We start from the raw sequence: 12,522 nt of genomic DNA, 5'->3' as shown, positions 1-12,522 counted from the left end.
CCACCGTGACTGAAGTTTCCTGAGGCCTCCCCAGAGTGGCGGCCTGCGCTCCCTCCCGGTGTAGCCTCGGAGCTGGTCATGAAAACAGGTGAAGATACAAGCCAAGTCTTCTTTGCAAAGAGAAAACTGAGGTGCAAGATTTGGGCTCTGGAGGCCCCTGCCTGGGACGCAAGCCCTGCTCTGTGTCTGGTCCCAGCAATACGTGGCGGGTCAGACGTCCCCGGCCAGGCTTCTGAGAGCCCACGAGTGGGACAGGCTAAAAGCCGAGGGCCTAGAATGACGAGCCCACATGGTGACGTCAAGGGCACCTCTGAGAACCCACAGCCCCTTCTTCCTTCAATGAAGCTGAAGCCAGATGGGTTGGCTCCCTCAAAGCGACCTGGCTAGTTTTCGAAGTCTCTGAAGACATCAGCCCTCCTGTCGCGCCCTGTGGAACCAACCCTGGTGTGAGGAAGCCCGCTGCTCAGAGGAGTGGTCTTTAGACCAGCTAAGCGCCTTCCCTGGCGGGGGGGACACCTGGCCGTCCAGAGCTGACATTCAAGCTTCACCTGGCCCAGGGAGCAGGCAGACTGCAGGATGGCGAGACAGTCCCTTCTGAATCACAGCACTCAGCCAGCCTTGCCCGGGTCAGGAGACAGCACTGCCCGCCCCCCACCTGCTCTCAGGGTCATCAGCTGGACGGAAGGCCTCTAGTGAACCTCGGGAGACTTCAAGAAACACACCACCTCCCAGAAGCCCCCTGCCATGTCACACAGCTTTCCAGCTGTCAAACCACCAAGAGGTTCACAGGGTGGTATCTTAAAAATGAACTTCACTGAGACTGTCTTAGGCAAAATGAGATCCAGGCAAAGACTGTGCGAAAGACAGTGAACACAGAACAGAGAAGTGATACAATTCATGACCCCTGAATGCAACCGTGTGCTGTCTGACATTTGCTTCAAAACTGCATGGGGTTGAGCCAGGGAGGGTATTAGTGCTTGTTGAACCCAAAGTGGGAAAGGGTGGAGGCTGAGGAGTTAGTGCTTGGTGAATCCAGGGTGGGAGGGGTGGAAGTAAGTTAGTATTTGTTGACTCCGGGGTTGGAGGAGGTGGAGGGTGGTTTGTACTCGTTGACTCCGGGTGGTAGGGGGTGGAGGTAGTTGGTGCTTGTTGACCCTGGGGTAAGAGGGGGTGGAGGGTAGTCAGTACTCGTTGACTCCGGGTGGGAGAGGGTGGAGGGTAGCTGGTGCTCGTTGACCCTGGGGTAAGAGGGGGTGGAGGGTAGTTGACCCCGGGTGGGAGACCCAAGGCCATTGCTTTCCCTGAGCACGTTCCTGCCTGGCAGCCGTCTCAAAGGCTCGGGAACAAAGCTGCCCGTTACCTGGAAGAACTGCAGCTGCTTCTCCAGGCTCCAGAAGAAGGGGTGCTTGAGCACGTGCCTGGCCGAGGGCCGCATCTGGGGGTCTGTGGCGATCATCCTCTCGATGAGCTCTCGCGCCACGACGTCTTCTGTGGGAGCGAAACGCGTGCTCACTCTGGCAGCCGAGGCCACCGTGACAATGCCAAACCCCGAACGAGCCGTGTTCCCTGGACTCAGGGCTCCACGCACAGGGACTGACCCCGGTGAAAGCACCGAGCGCCCACAGAACCCAGCTCCTCAGGGCGTCCGTGGTGTGTACTCGTGAGGGGGCAACAGGGGATGCTCGTCACAGGCTTGGGCGGACACGCCGCTGGGCACCCTGTACCAGGCGACCACCATGATGGTCGTGGCCACACACGATCCACGGAGGCGCGCTGGCAATGCTGAGATGGGAGCATGTGTAGAACAGCGTGCCTCGTGAACCCCACTTTACTGAAGTGCGCACGTGTGTCTGCACAGGTGACTGGGTAACGTGTCCAAGGTATCCACAGCTGTCATATGTTTCCATCTGAGGGGACATGGGCCTTGTACAACCTGCCTCTTCTTTTTTGTTTTTTTGAGTTGGAGTCTCACTCTGTCGCCCAGACTGGAGTGCAGCAGCCACTCCCGGCCACCGCAGCCTCGATCTGCTGGGCTCCGGCGATGCTCCCGCCTCAGCCTTCCAAGGAGCTGGAATTACAGGCGTGCACTACCACGCCTGGCTAAACTTTTGATTTTATTGTAGAGATGAGGTCTCGCCTGCCCAGGCGGGTCTCGAACCCGCAGGCTCAGGCAATTCACTCACCTCAGCCTCCCAAAGGCGCGAGATTACAGGCTGAGCCACCGAGCCCGGCTGAACCTGCCTCTTCTACGAGTGAGGAAATTTCACACAGGCAAAGCAATACATCATTTGGATTTAATTCTCTGCAAGGCAGCACCTGGTATCATGGGCCAGTTAGGACCAGGAGGCCCCGAAGTCAGGAAGGAAGCTGTGCCGTTCTTGCAGGGGCAAAGCTCACCTGTCCCCAGTGTGCCCGCGCCCGCCCTCACCAAGGCTGCACTGTGGAGCAGTTTGTCCCCCAAGTGCCGAGCAGAAGGGCCCTACTGACTCAGCCCGCCCATCATGAGCTGGAAAAGCTGCCCAAGGGCCTCACCAGGCCATAGGTAGGTGGTGGCCTGCAGGGACCCGGGAGCTTCCCGGCTCTGGAAGGGGACACCCGGGGTTACCTGCCAGCGCCTCCCCCTGCCGCTTGAGGCCCAGCCCAGGCCACTCCCCTGCACCTCACCGTGCTTCTCTGGGTGGAAGTGGTCGAGGCTGTAGGCGCCCAGTAGGATGTTGGCCTGACGCTGCAGGGACTTGCCAAAAGGGTGGCTGCCCTCTGAGACCACGTAGTAGAAGACACAGCCCGCGGAGAAGATGTCCACCGTGTAGGTCTGAAAGGAGACCAGCGTGAGTGGCCTGGCAGGCCCCATCCGCCCTCGCAGGCAGTGGAGCGGGGTTGCCTTTACTACCCGCAAGAATCCTGGGGACAGCTGCAGTGTGAACAGGCTGCAAGGGAGCCCTGTGGCCACTCAGCGCGGAGGTCACGGGCAAGAGAGGAGGACATGGCTCTGTGGGCTGCCAGCGGGAGCCCTGGGCCTCTTGAGCGAGAGATGCCGATGAGGCAAGTAGGGGAGCCACACCCGTGTGTGAAAGCAGCACTGCAGACCGCACAACCCGCAGGACACTGCCTCCTGGTGCTGGGCCCCTCCCACCCCCATGGGAGTCCTTGGAGGCCACCCCATGCGGGCCTTCCCGCTGTGCCCCAGGCCTGAACAGTGCTACACACAGCTGACCCAAAACTCTGCCAACAAGCGAAAGAAGCCGTTCTTGATTAGAAAGTGGCCCCAGAAAACACCTGACGAGCTTCCAAGGCCGTCCCCGCTGACATCGCCCCACACCTCCCTGCCCCTGTGAAGCCCTGTGTCCCCGATCAGCCCCTCTCCGACGTGCCTGTGGTGCCCAGCTCATGCCTGTGGGGCCGGTGGCCAGGGCCGCCACTCAGGTCCTCCGTGGACACAGAGGGGCAGCGGGCTGTGGCCTCTGTGAGGAGGTGTGCCATGACAGTATGGCTTCTCCTCCACCTCGCCACCGCCCTGCGGCTCAGCAGAGCCCACACCGCCATGCCCAGACAAGGGTGTGGACCTGTGACGGGCCAGGACTGGACTTGGGTCTCCTGCCTCCCGGAGCTGGCCTGTCCCATCTCGTCGGAGCTTCCCCGGGAAGGTGGCGGGCTCGGGACGGCCTCGCTCCTTCTCACAGGGCCTCGCACGCCCCCCAGAGGATCTGCAGCCTAAGTGTCGCCTGCATGCTCTGTGTTCAGGACGAGAGGCGCTTCCTGCCCGCCTGGATCCAGATGTATTCTTTCCCAAACTTATTGCTGCTGCTTGGACTGTAATTTAAATATCCCACAAGCAGCTAAATTCAGCACCATGAAGTCTGGGTGAGCAGGATCCTGGACCCTGGAAAGCCTGGATGGCCCGGCGGGGCGCGCAGGCCAGAGCTGACGGCAAAGGGCTGGCAGCGAAGAGCCAGCACCAGGCTCCTGCCTCAGTACCACAGCAAGTGCTCAGAGTGTCTGAGCCTCACTCCAGAGGCCCCGGTGGCCACAATCAGGTGTAAAGGGATGGAAGGCAAGGCCTCAACTTAGAGCAAAGGGTTCTGGGACTGCAGGATCCATTACCGGTGTCAGGCGAAGTTAAGTGCCTCGGGGCTGTGTGTTTTCTCATGACTACTTACCGGACTGACTTTTAGGACTAACCAACCAGTGGCTGGTCCCCAGGGAAGCGGACAAGAGGGAGCCGTTCCTAATCTGTGCAGGACGGCGGATCCCGTCTGGTCTGACTGGGGAAAGGTCAAGGTGAGCCTCCAGTGACCTGGCTAGAATAAGGTATTCAAGCACGAGCGGGTGTGCAAGCCAGGCGGAAACAGCTCCCGTTGGCCAGACCGGGAGCCACTTGAGCATCAAAAAAGGACAGAGAAAAGGACTGCAACGGCTGACTTAAAAATCCTCGCGTCCACAGTGGTTAGGGAAAGAAAGTTCTTATTAGCAGAAAAACATCAGCTAACGTATGCAGAAGAACTTCCATCGGACTGAGGGCTTCAGGCAAGGACGGTGGCTGGACGCTGAGCCGCTGGGTGAATGCCTGATGGTAAACAGGACGTCCTCACTGTGCCCCGCGCCACCTGATGCTGCTTGCTAACAACAGGGGGCAGTGCCCTTGTCCAGGGCAGTGACAGGTGTGGCTTCACTAATGAGGGAGGACAGTAAACAGTGCCACACGGGCCCTCTGGTGCAGAGCCTGTGGCCTGTCCTCCCAAGACTCAGCTGACTCCAAGGAGCCCTTGCAGCGGCCGCTAGAGTCCGGGAGACAGGAGAAGAGAGAAAACCCTCAATGCTGCCACGAAATCTCTGCACAGATGCCTGACTCTTAAGAATGTCAGGACCACAGACCGAAGCGGGGGAAGGCCGGAAATCCAGAGAGACCAGCGGTGAGGCAGGGGACCCGGCGGGTCCTGGCTGCAAAAGCCAGCTCCGAGAGGACCGCAGGGACCCAGAGCATGGCTGTGGAGGAAGCACGCGGTGGCAGGACGCAGCAGTTCAGGACCAGACGCCCGAGGCTCAGACGGTGCTCGGCCCAGGGTGACGGAGGCCGGGACAGGCGCACGTTGCCTCAGACCGTGCTGGGTGTGGATCGCAGGGCGCTGGCCTGCACATCCAGGGGCTCGGGAAGAGGCAGAGAGAAGGCAGCAGGGAAGAGTGGGCGCAGACGCTGGGTGTGGGGGCAACGCTCCTGCGGTTTCCTGTCCACCTAAAAGCCCTGCATGAGGAGCTGCGAGAGCACAACCAACACACCTTGAAGGGGCAAGGGCGGGAGGTGTGCGGCCACAGGCAAGCCCGGCCTCCCAGTTCCCCTGGTAGAAGGGGGCTGAGTGGTGGCAGGAGAGCCGTGCCCTCATGGCCTTGCAATGACCAGACTCGGGACATCGGGGCAGTCCAGGGTTCTGCCTGGGAATTACCTGCGGGGCTGACTTGGAGGCCGGGAGACCACAGGCCTGAGCCCCCCGCCCCTGAGCCCCCCAGCCCCAAGGGCGCGCACCGGGTTCTCCTTGCAGTCCTCGCTCAGCATCTCGGGGGCGATCCAGCCCTCCGTGCCGGGCACCCCGGAGCGGCGGCTGAAGCTGTGCCTGCCCACGGCCAGCTTCTTGCAGAGGCCAAAGTCAGAGATCATGGCCTTGATCCTGCCATGGGCATTGGGCATGGACAGCAGAATGTTGTGTGGCTTCAGGTCTCTGTGAACTGAGAGGGACGCCGGGCTGGCACGGGGCTCACCCGCAGCCCTGCCAGCACCCCCACGACGGGTGCCTGTCCTCCTGGGCCCCACCCGTCCTGGCCTTCCCGGGGCCGGCGACCCTGCTGGGGCGGCCTCTCACCGATGTTGAGGGAGTGCAGGTGGGCCAGACCTGAGGCGGTCTGCTGGAGCAGCGCGATGGGCTCCAGGCCCAGGTGGGCGAAGTCCTTCTGCTCCACGTACTGTGAGAGACACACGAGGTCACGCCGGCTGCAGCCCAGCCCTCCGCATGCCCCACAGGCCGATGCCACAGGCAGCGCTCACAGATGGGCCCAGCACCTTGTCCTCTCCACGGTGGGAGGGGCACGGAGGCCGGACGTTCCAGGGCACCACCTCGTGCGGGACAGCCCATGGGTGAACCTGGCTCAGCCGTGAGCCTGCAGACTTGGCAGGAGTCTGTGGAGACCCTGGGGCCTGGAGGCACCAGCCAGGATGGCCAGAGGAACAGCCTGCAGGCTTCCTGGAGGCCAGGGGGACATGTCAGGTGCTCACATGACTGCCTGCACCTGAGGGGACCCCCTGGAGCCTGGGGGGCGAAACACCCTGTCTCGATGGCACCTAGGTTTGGGATGTAGACGCTTGCCGAAATACAGCAAGCTGCACGTCTTAAGCAAGCGCATCTTGGTAAGCGGAGCCCCACAAGCGCACACGGGCAGAGCGCCCACCTCCTGCAGGGTAGCAGCACACAGCTCCAGTGCGATGTACTGGAACTGCCGGTCGCGCTCTGTGCAGAAGTAGCGGATCACGTGCGGGTGCTCATCCGACTCTCGCAGCAGCTGGACCTCACGGGCCGCAAAGCTGAAACACTCAGGCAGGATTCTCTTCACGGCCACGTCGCGGTGGTCAAACATGCCCCTGCGGGACACGAAGCAGGTATGTCGGGTCAGAGCAAGTCAGGCCCCAGCGCCCCAGCGCCCGGTGGCTCTGGGTCCCTCCTCTCAGTGGGTGAGCCCCCAGAGGTGGGACATGGCTGCCTGGTCATGGCGCCTCTGTGATGCCTGTGCCCCACCTGCCCGCCGCCTACCCGGAGCATACCGGTACACAATTGTGCCCTCAGCGCCGTGGCCCAGGACATCCTTGGGGCAGAACGAAATCTTCCCGACGACCACCAAGCTGGCTTCCTCATCTGGTGCAAAACGGGAAGAGGGGTCATTTTACACACGCTGCCCAAGAACCCAAGAGGGGTGCTGAGAGGGGCTCCTGGCTTCCTGGCCTCGGATGACGAGGCAGACCTACAGCTGGATGCTGGCGGCACAAGCGGGCCCAGTCACCTGTTTACGGCTCAGGCCGCCCCACCCAGCCCACATTCTGGGAGACGTGTGTCCCAACCATCCTGAAGACAGGCTCTCTGGTGTGCCACACAGTTGCGCATCCATTCTTCACACACAGGTCACAAGGAGGAAAACAGCCCTCTCAAAGCCCAGCGCCTGAAATGCGTGCATGGGGCTGGCGGACATGTAAGGTGGGAGAGGCGTGGGGCTGGGCTCTGTGGCCCCTGCACTGGTCACCAGCCTGAGCAGGCCGAGGGGACAGTGGATGGACGGCCCACTTCCCTTCGGCCACTGGCTGCGGGGGGAAAGGGAGGCCGGAGGCAGACGCCGCAGTGGGGCAGGCTCTCTCAGGGACCCGGGCAAGGAAGCTAGGGAGCGCTGCAAGCCCTCCCAGTGGCGCTAGAGGCTGCGGGACTCCGTGTGGCACCTTGGTGCTCCTGAGCCCAACGCAGGACGAAGCAGCCCCGAGTGGCAAGCGGCCTCACCCCCGTCGTCCTGCTCCGGAGAGGAGCCGGTGCCAGCCTTGGCGGCCGAGCCTCCAGAGCAGAGAGAGTGGGCAGAGGCTCGGGGGGATGTGCCAGGGCTGCTGGCCCCCGAGCTCTCGGAGCATGTGCCCGATGTGTCCTGGGGCTTGCTGTCCTGTGCCGTGTCTCCCGGGAATGGCTGCAGGTGCCGGATCCGCTCCAGCTCTTCCTGGAACCGCCGCTGCTGGAGCTGCCGCTGCTGGCGCACACCCTGTCAAAAAAGAGAGGAAGCAAGTGAAAGAAAGAGAGAGAGAGAGAGGGAGAGAGAACGCACCACTGCAGAGCCCACACCTGGAGAGAGAGAGAAAGAGAGGGAGGGAGAGAGAGAGGGAGGGAGGGAGAGAGAGAGAGGGAGAGAGAGGGAGAGAGAGAGAGACAGAGAGAGAGAGAGAGAGAGAGAGAGAGAGAGAGAGAGAGAGAATATGGCGGGGACCCGCTCCATCCCACGACAGTGTGGGAGCTGGAGTGCAGGCAAAGCCAAGCAGGACGAACGCTCAGCGAGGCTGGGCCCGGGGGTGGCCGTGCCGCTGGCCCCTGCCCCTCCGGCCAGCCTGACAGCCAGGGTCCCGCACTGACTCTTCCTGCTGCCTAGAACACAGGCCTCTGAGGGATCGAGGGGCTCTAGCCAACCCCGTCGAAGGGGCCACCGTCGGTGTCGCCAAGACCTGCCAGAGAGGCTGACCAAGGGGCTGGGGCGTGGCCAGCACTGGTGCCTGCTTGTCTCCCCTGCCCTGGGGAGTCCCTAGGAAGGGGCCTGGCCTTCAGAGCCCACCCTCTTCTCCTATGCACAGGGATGGACAGTGACGGCCTCCTGGGACTGCAGGAGGCAAGAGCCGATCTCATGGGCGCATCTACTGGGGAGTCCTCACGGGCTGCCACACCCTCCTGCGGCATGGGCCCCTGAGCATGGGGCTGTGAGCGGACAGTCCTGCAACACCCTCAGAGCCCGCGAGGGGTGGTCTGAGAACGTCGTGTCCATCCCTGACCGGCTCAGCGGCGCCCTCTGCCTCGGAGTCCCAGGCATCACCAGGTTTCTGGGTTGCTCAGCGGACCCCGCCGCGATTCTAAGGGAAGAGCGCCCCTCCTCCATCATCCACGTTCTCACAGGGAAAGCCACAGTGTGCAGGCCATGCCGGCCGCTCCACCTGAGAGGTGTGAGGTAGGTATCCAGGGTCCTCTTCTGAGAAACCGGGGCCCCACGGGCGAGGTGCTGGAAACTTGACACACCCCGACTTTGAGTGTGCGCGAGGCACGCGCTGCTTCCAGCCAGACCCGACAGCAGTGGGCCTCGCGGGCAGGCGCGGGGGCCACGGAGCCGAGCCTTACCAGGGGGTAGGAGATGGCGAAGGCCACCCAGCCGACCAGCAGGAAGGTGCTCAGCACAATGGTGGCCACGTCCTTGAGCACGGAGTCCACGGGGGCCTCGGGCCGCGCAGGCACGTGCTTCTCCTCCATGTCCCGAGACACGGGGGTGGGCGCGTTCTCTGACGTCTGGTCGACCAGGTGGATGACCTGCGTGGGACACAGCGGCTGCATCACTGCAAGGTTTCCAGTCGCTGTGGATGAGCTGCGGTCACGGAGCCCCTGCCACGCCCCAGTGCGCGGGCCCAACGTGCTGTGTGTGCCTGAGCTCACGGCGGCAGGCAGCCCAGACCGCACCTCTCCCCAAGCCACCACTCTGAGGCAGGCGCCATGCTGTGACTCAAAACAGATTCTGCAGCCTCTTGGGGCAGCACCGTCAGGCTCGCTACATTTTATAAGTCGTCGAGGAAGGCAAACACCAGCGCCCCTGCCGGTCGGCCGCATCTCTGGGAAAGCGTCCGATCCCCATACAGAGTCTGGCAGAGGCCTGGTTCAGGTGATCGCATGCCTTGCCCTGCAGAGGATGTGGCTGGGAGAAGGAAGGCGAGTCCACAGGTGCCTGAAAACTGCCACCAACTCCAAAGCAGTCATTTCCTCATGCATTTGCTCATTTTCCAGTTTTTAAGAAGCATCACAAGCATGTTACATACAATTCCATTTAGAAATCCCAAATTATATCAGAAATGAACAGGGCTCTCCTCCCCTCCCAGCCTCTTGGGATCTAGGGTTCCACAGACTGTCTAGAAGGATGTCCTCATCTGTCCCCAGACACCTAGCATCTAGGTGGCCCCTCTCGTCTGCCCAGCGAGAACAGCACACGGTGCCCGGCACAGGCCACCCCAGATGCTGCAGTGCCCTTCTCACACGTCCAGGTATGCCTCCTGTCCACACCTCTCCATCGAGGCCAAAGCGTGTGGGTGTGTGCCTATGGGCATGGGAGGTGGGAGGTGGTTGAACACGAGACCTGGGATGTGCACTTGGCCATGCAGTCCAAGTGGTGCCAGCACAGTGCCTTGCCACACAGATGCCCACATGTGCTTAGAGACTCTAAGGCCCTCTGCTCATGACTGGAGGGGGGAGGTGGAGACCCACGCCCACCCCCAGGTGTCAGGAAAGGGACTGGTGTCTTCCTTCCTTCATTTCCCAAGAGCTCATGGTGAAGACGTGCTTTGGGGAGCTCACAGCAGCTGCTGGCGCCTGCCATCTGGGCACCGCACGCCCTCCAGCCCAGCTCCTCTAGGGGTGACGGGATGCCTGTGGACCTGGAGTACTCCCCTCGTCTCTGGACACAGTCCAGCTCTCTGTGGCTCTGTCATGCCTCTGGTCCCAGGAGGGGCTGCATGTGCTGTGGAGCCCGGGTGGCTCTCTGAGGCCGTCAGCGAGGTCCTCCGGCCTCCTCCACCTGCACGGGTCACCCTGGCCCCTGGTTTCTGCTGAGGGCAGCCCACGGGTTCCAGCAGAGGAAGGGTGGGGGGGCGGGGTTCTGCTGCTGGGGGCCCTTCTGGCTTCCCACTTAGTGCTCTGGCTTTGGGCTGAGGTGAGCGAGAGAATGCCGGTGGCATCCACGCCGTGCGAGGCCACTGTCAACAGACCTCCCGGCCACCCTGCCACGTGGGCCTCGCCCGCAACAACGCTCAACTCCGCCAGGCTTGTTCCGACCACACGAGTGCCTCTCCCATGACCCCAGCCCGATACGCTGGCCTTCAGGGCGCAAATGGCCACGGCCAACTCCCAGCCCAGGTCTTCACGCGGCTGGCTGTCTACCGCCTCCCCCACGCCGTCAGTGGTTGTCTGCATGTGCTCTGGGTGGGGTGGCACTTGAGGAGCAGGCCCAGCTAGCCCCATGCCCACACCCGACGCCCACGGCACTGGTCAGGCCCACTCACCTCCTCGAAGCTCTTTTTCTCGGCATCGGCGGGAATCACATTCTCCCGGTGTTTGGGCAGGTTGTTGGGAAATCTCTCCAGCATCTTGGTGGACGCAGACAGGGGGGTCTCGTGGTGTCCTGTGAGAGGAGACGGGCCCTGTGAGGACAGTGGCTTCCCAGGCAGCAGTCTCAACACCAAGCCACAGCAGCCGCTCCTTGCTGTGGTCTAGTCAGCCCAGGCAGGATGGTGGCTGCAGGCTGGGGAAAGGAGACGGTCACCAGGGAAAGGTCACTGCTGCTGAAGCACTGTTACCAGACGGAAGAAGGCGTACTCCAAGCCTCACGGGGAGAGCACGTCCCCAACACCAGGGGCTCAGGAGGCTCAGACGCGTCCAGGCCCAAGGTCCCATGGCAGAGGAAACACCAGGAAGCATCACCAGAAGTTCACGGCATTCCCTCTTCAGAGCTGGCGCTGGGACGCCACCGGCCACTGCCATGCCGCCCCCCGTGGCATCTGGGTTGCCTGGGTGAAGCTCTGGGCCTGCTCCTGCCTAAGCACCAGCTTCCGTCTGGGGAGATGGATGGCCAGGGCTCTCGCGCCACCCACTCACGTTCTCTGCACAATGTCTTCCTGACTCCGTTGTATTCACAAGACAAGTACTAAGTGCCTACTGTGTGCAGATGACAGCAGAGAGATGACAGCACTGGCCTTGGTCTGCTTGTCCGTTGTCAGCTGGGTCCAGACTCCAGGGCAAGCAGCACCTGCCAGGTCCTGCCCTGGACCCATGGAGCAGCCTCCTGGGCCCTGCAGGCCCAAGGGACGAGACCCCGGGTGTCGCGGAAAGCGGTCAGGGTCGCTGCCTGGGATGGTTGCAGAATGCGCCGCTCGGTGTCGGGCCCTCGTGCTTCCAAGAGCAACGTGAGCACACGACGTCGGCGACATCTTCCATGACGACCAAACCGGGGCGTCTGCGGACACGAGAGGGCATGTCCCCAGTCTGGGGCCTGGTTTGCACAGGTTGGTGGCGTGGGGCCGACTTTTCTAGGATGTCGGGTTTTGGAGCACCTCCAAGGGGCCGTGAGCTGAGGCGGCCTAGTGACTCCTGCACATGCTGTAGGGCCTGTTTCTCCCATGGACAACCTCCATGGGAAGGGGCCACACGCGCGGCCAGGAGGCACCTGCACTTTGGCACACACACACCCATGCAGCCCCTGCTCGTGCCCACGTACCCCTCCACTCACATGCCTGCATCCCCGGCTCACAGGATGCCCCCCCACGCACCCCCGGCTAACGTGCCCTCGGCTCACGCACATGCGCACCCCCTTACACCCACGCACCTCCCACTCACACACACGCCCGCCTACTCACGTCCACGTGTCCTCTGCTCACGCACAGGCACCCCCACTCACGCAAACGTGTCCCTAGCTCTCCTCCAGCTACCACGGTGGCTCACGTGCCTGACACGCCTCCCGGAGGCTCAGCTGTGTTCCCCACCCCCTCGGCGGCCCTCCTCTCCCAGGGGCTCATGCAGTCCCAGCTGCTGCTGTTTGAAGACACTTGCGCTGTCACCTCCTTTGCCCGTTATTCGACAGAAACAATAAGACAAAAATGGCTACAAGGAACCAGGATGAGAAAAAGAAAAGCACCTCGACCTCTGGGCTCCAGCAGGTTGGCAGGCTCGAGGCCCGGCCTCCTCTCATAACCCTGGTCACGTGCACCCCCACCCA

The 12,522-nt window shown here is 62.4% G+C and overlaps 1 protein-coding gene across 1 annotated transcript in view; it reads right to left on the bottom strand.

Annotated features, from left to right (window-relative positions):
* ERN1 (endoplasmic reticulum to nucleus signaling 1) overlaps window positions 1–12,522 on the bottom strand; it is a 40,346-nt gene that overhangs the window by 1,483 nt on the left and 26,341 nt on the right. The window contains exons 11-19 of the mRNA XM_021713592.1: window positions 10,814–10,932; window positions 8,892–9,077; window positions 7,527–7,776; window positions 6,806–6,896; window positions 6,436–6,625; window positions 5,853–5,952; window positions 5,519–5,718; window positions 2,665–2,812; window positions 1,361–1,488 (exon numbers count right to left, since the gene is read on the bottom strand). Coding sequence (XP_021569267.1) covers window positions 1,361–1,488; window positions 2,665–2,812; window positions 5,519–5,718; window positions 5,853–5,952; window positions 6,436–6,625; window positions 6,806–6,896; window positions 7,527–7,776; window positions 8,892–9,077; window positions 10,814–10,932 — 1,412 coding nt within the window. The remainder of the gene's footprint in view (window positions 1–1,360; window positions 1,489–2,664; window positions 2,813–5,518; window positions 5,719–5,852; window positions 5,953–6,435; window positions 6,626–6,805; window positions 6,897–7,526; window positions 7,777–8,891; window positions 9,078–10,813; window positions 10,933–12,522) is intronic.

The sequence above is a fragment of the Carlito syrichta genome, unplaced genomic scaffold (assembly GCF_000164805.1).
Source record: "Carlito syrichta isolate Samal-C Ts95f unplaced genomic scaffold, Tarsius_syrichta-2.0.1 Scaffold304626, whole genome shotgun sequence".
Taxonomy (NCBI): domain Eukaryota; kingdom Metazoa; phylum Chordata; class Mammalia; order Primates; family Tarsiidae; genus Carlito; species Carlito syrichta.
Note: the sequence above shows the minus strand (reverse complement) of the source record. Positions and strands in the feature narration are given on the sequence as shown.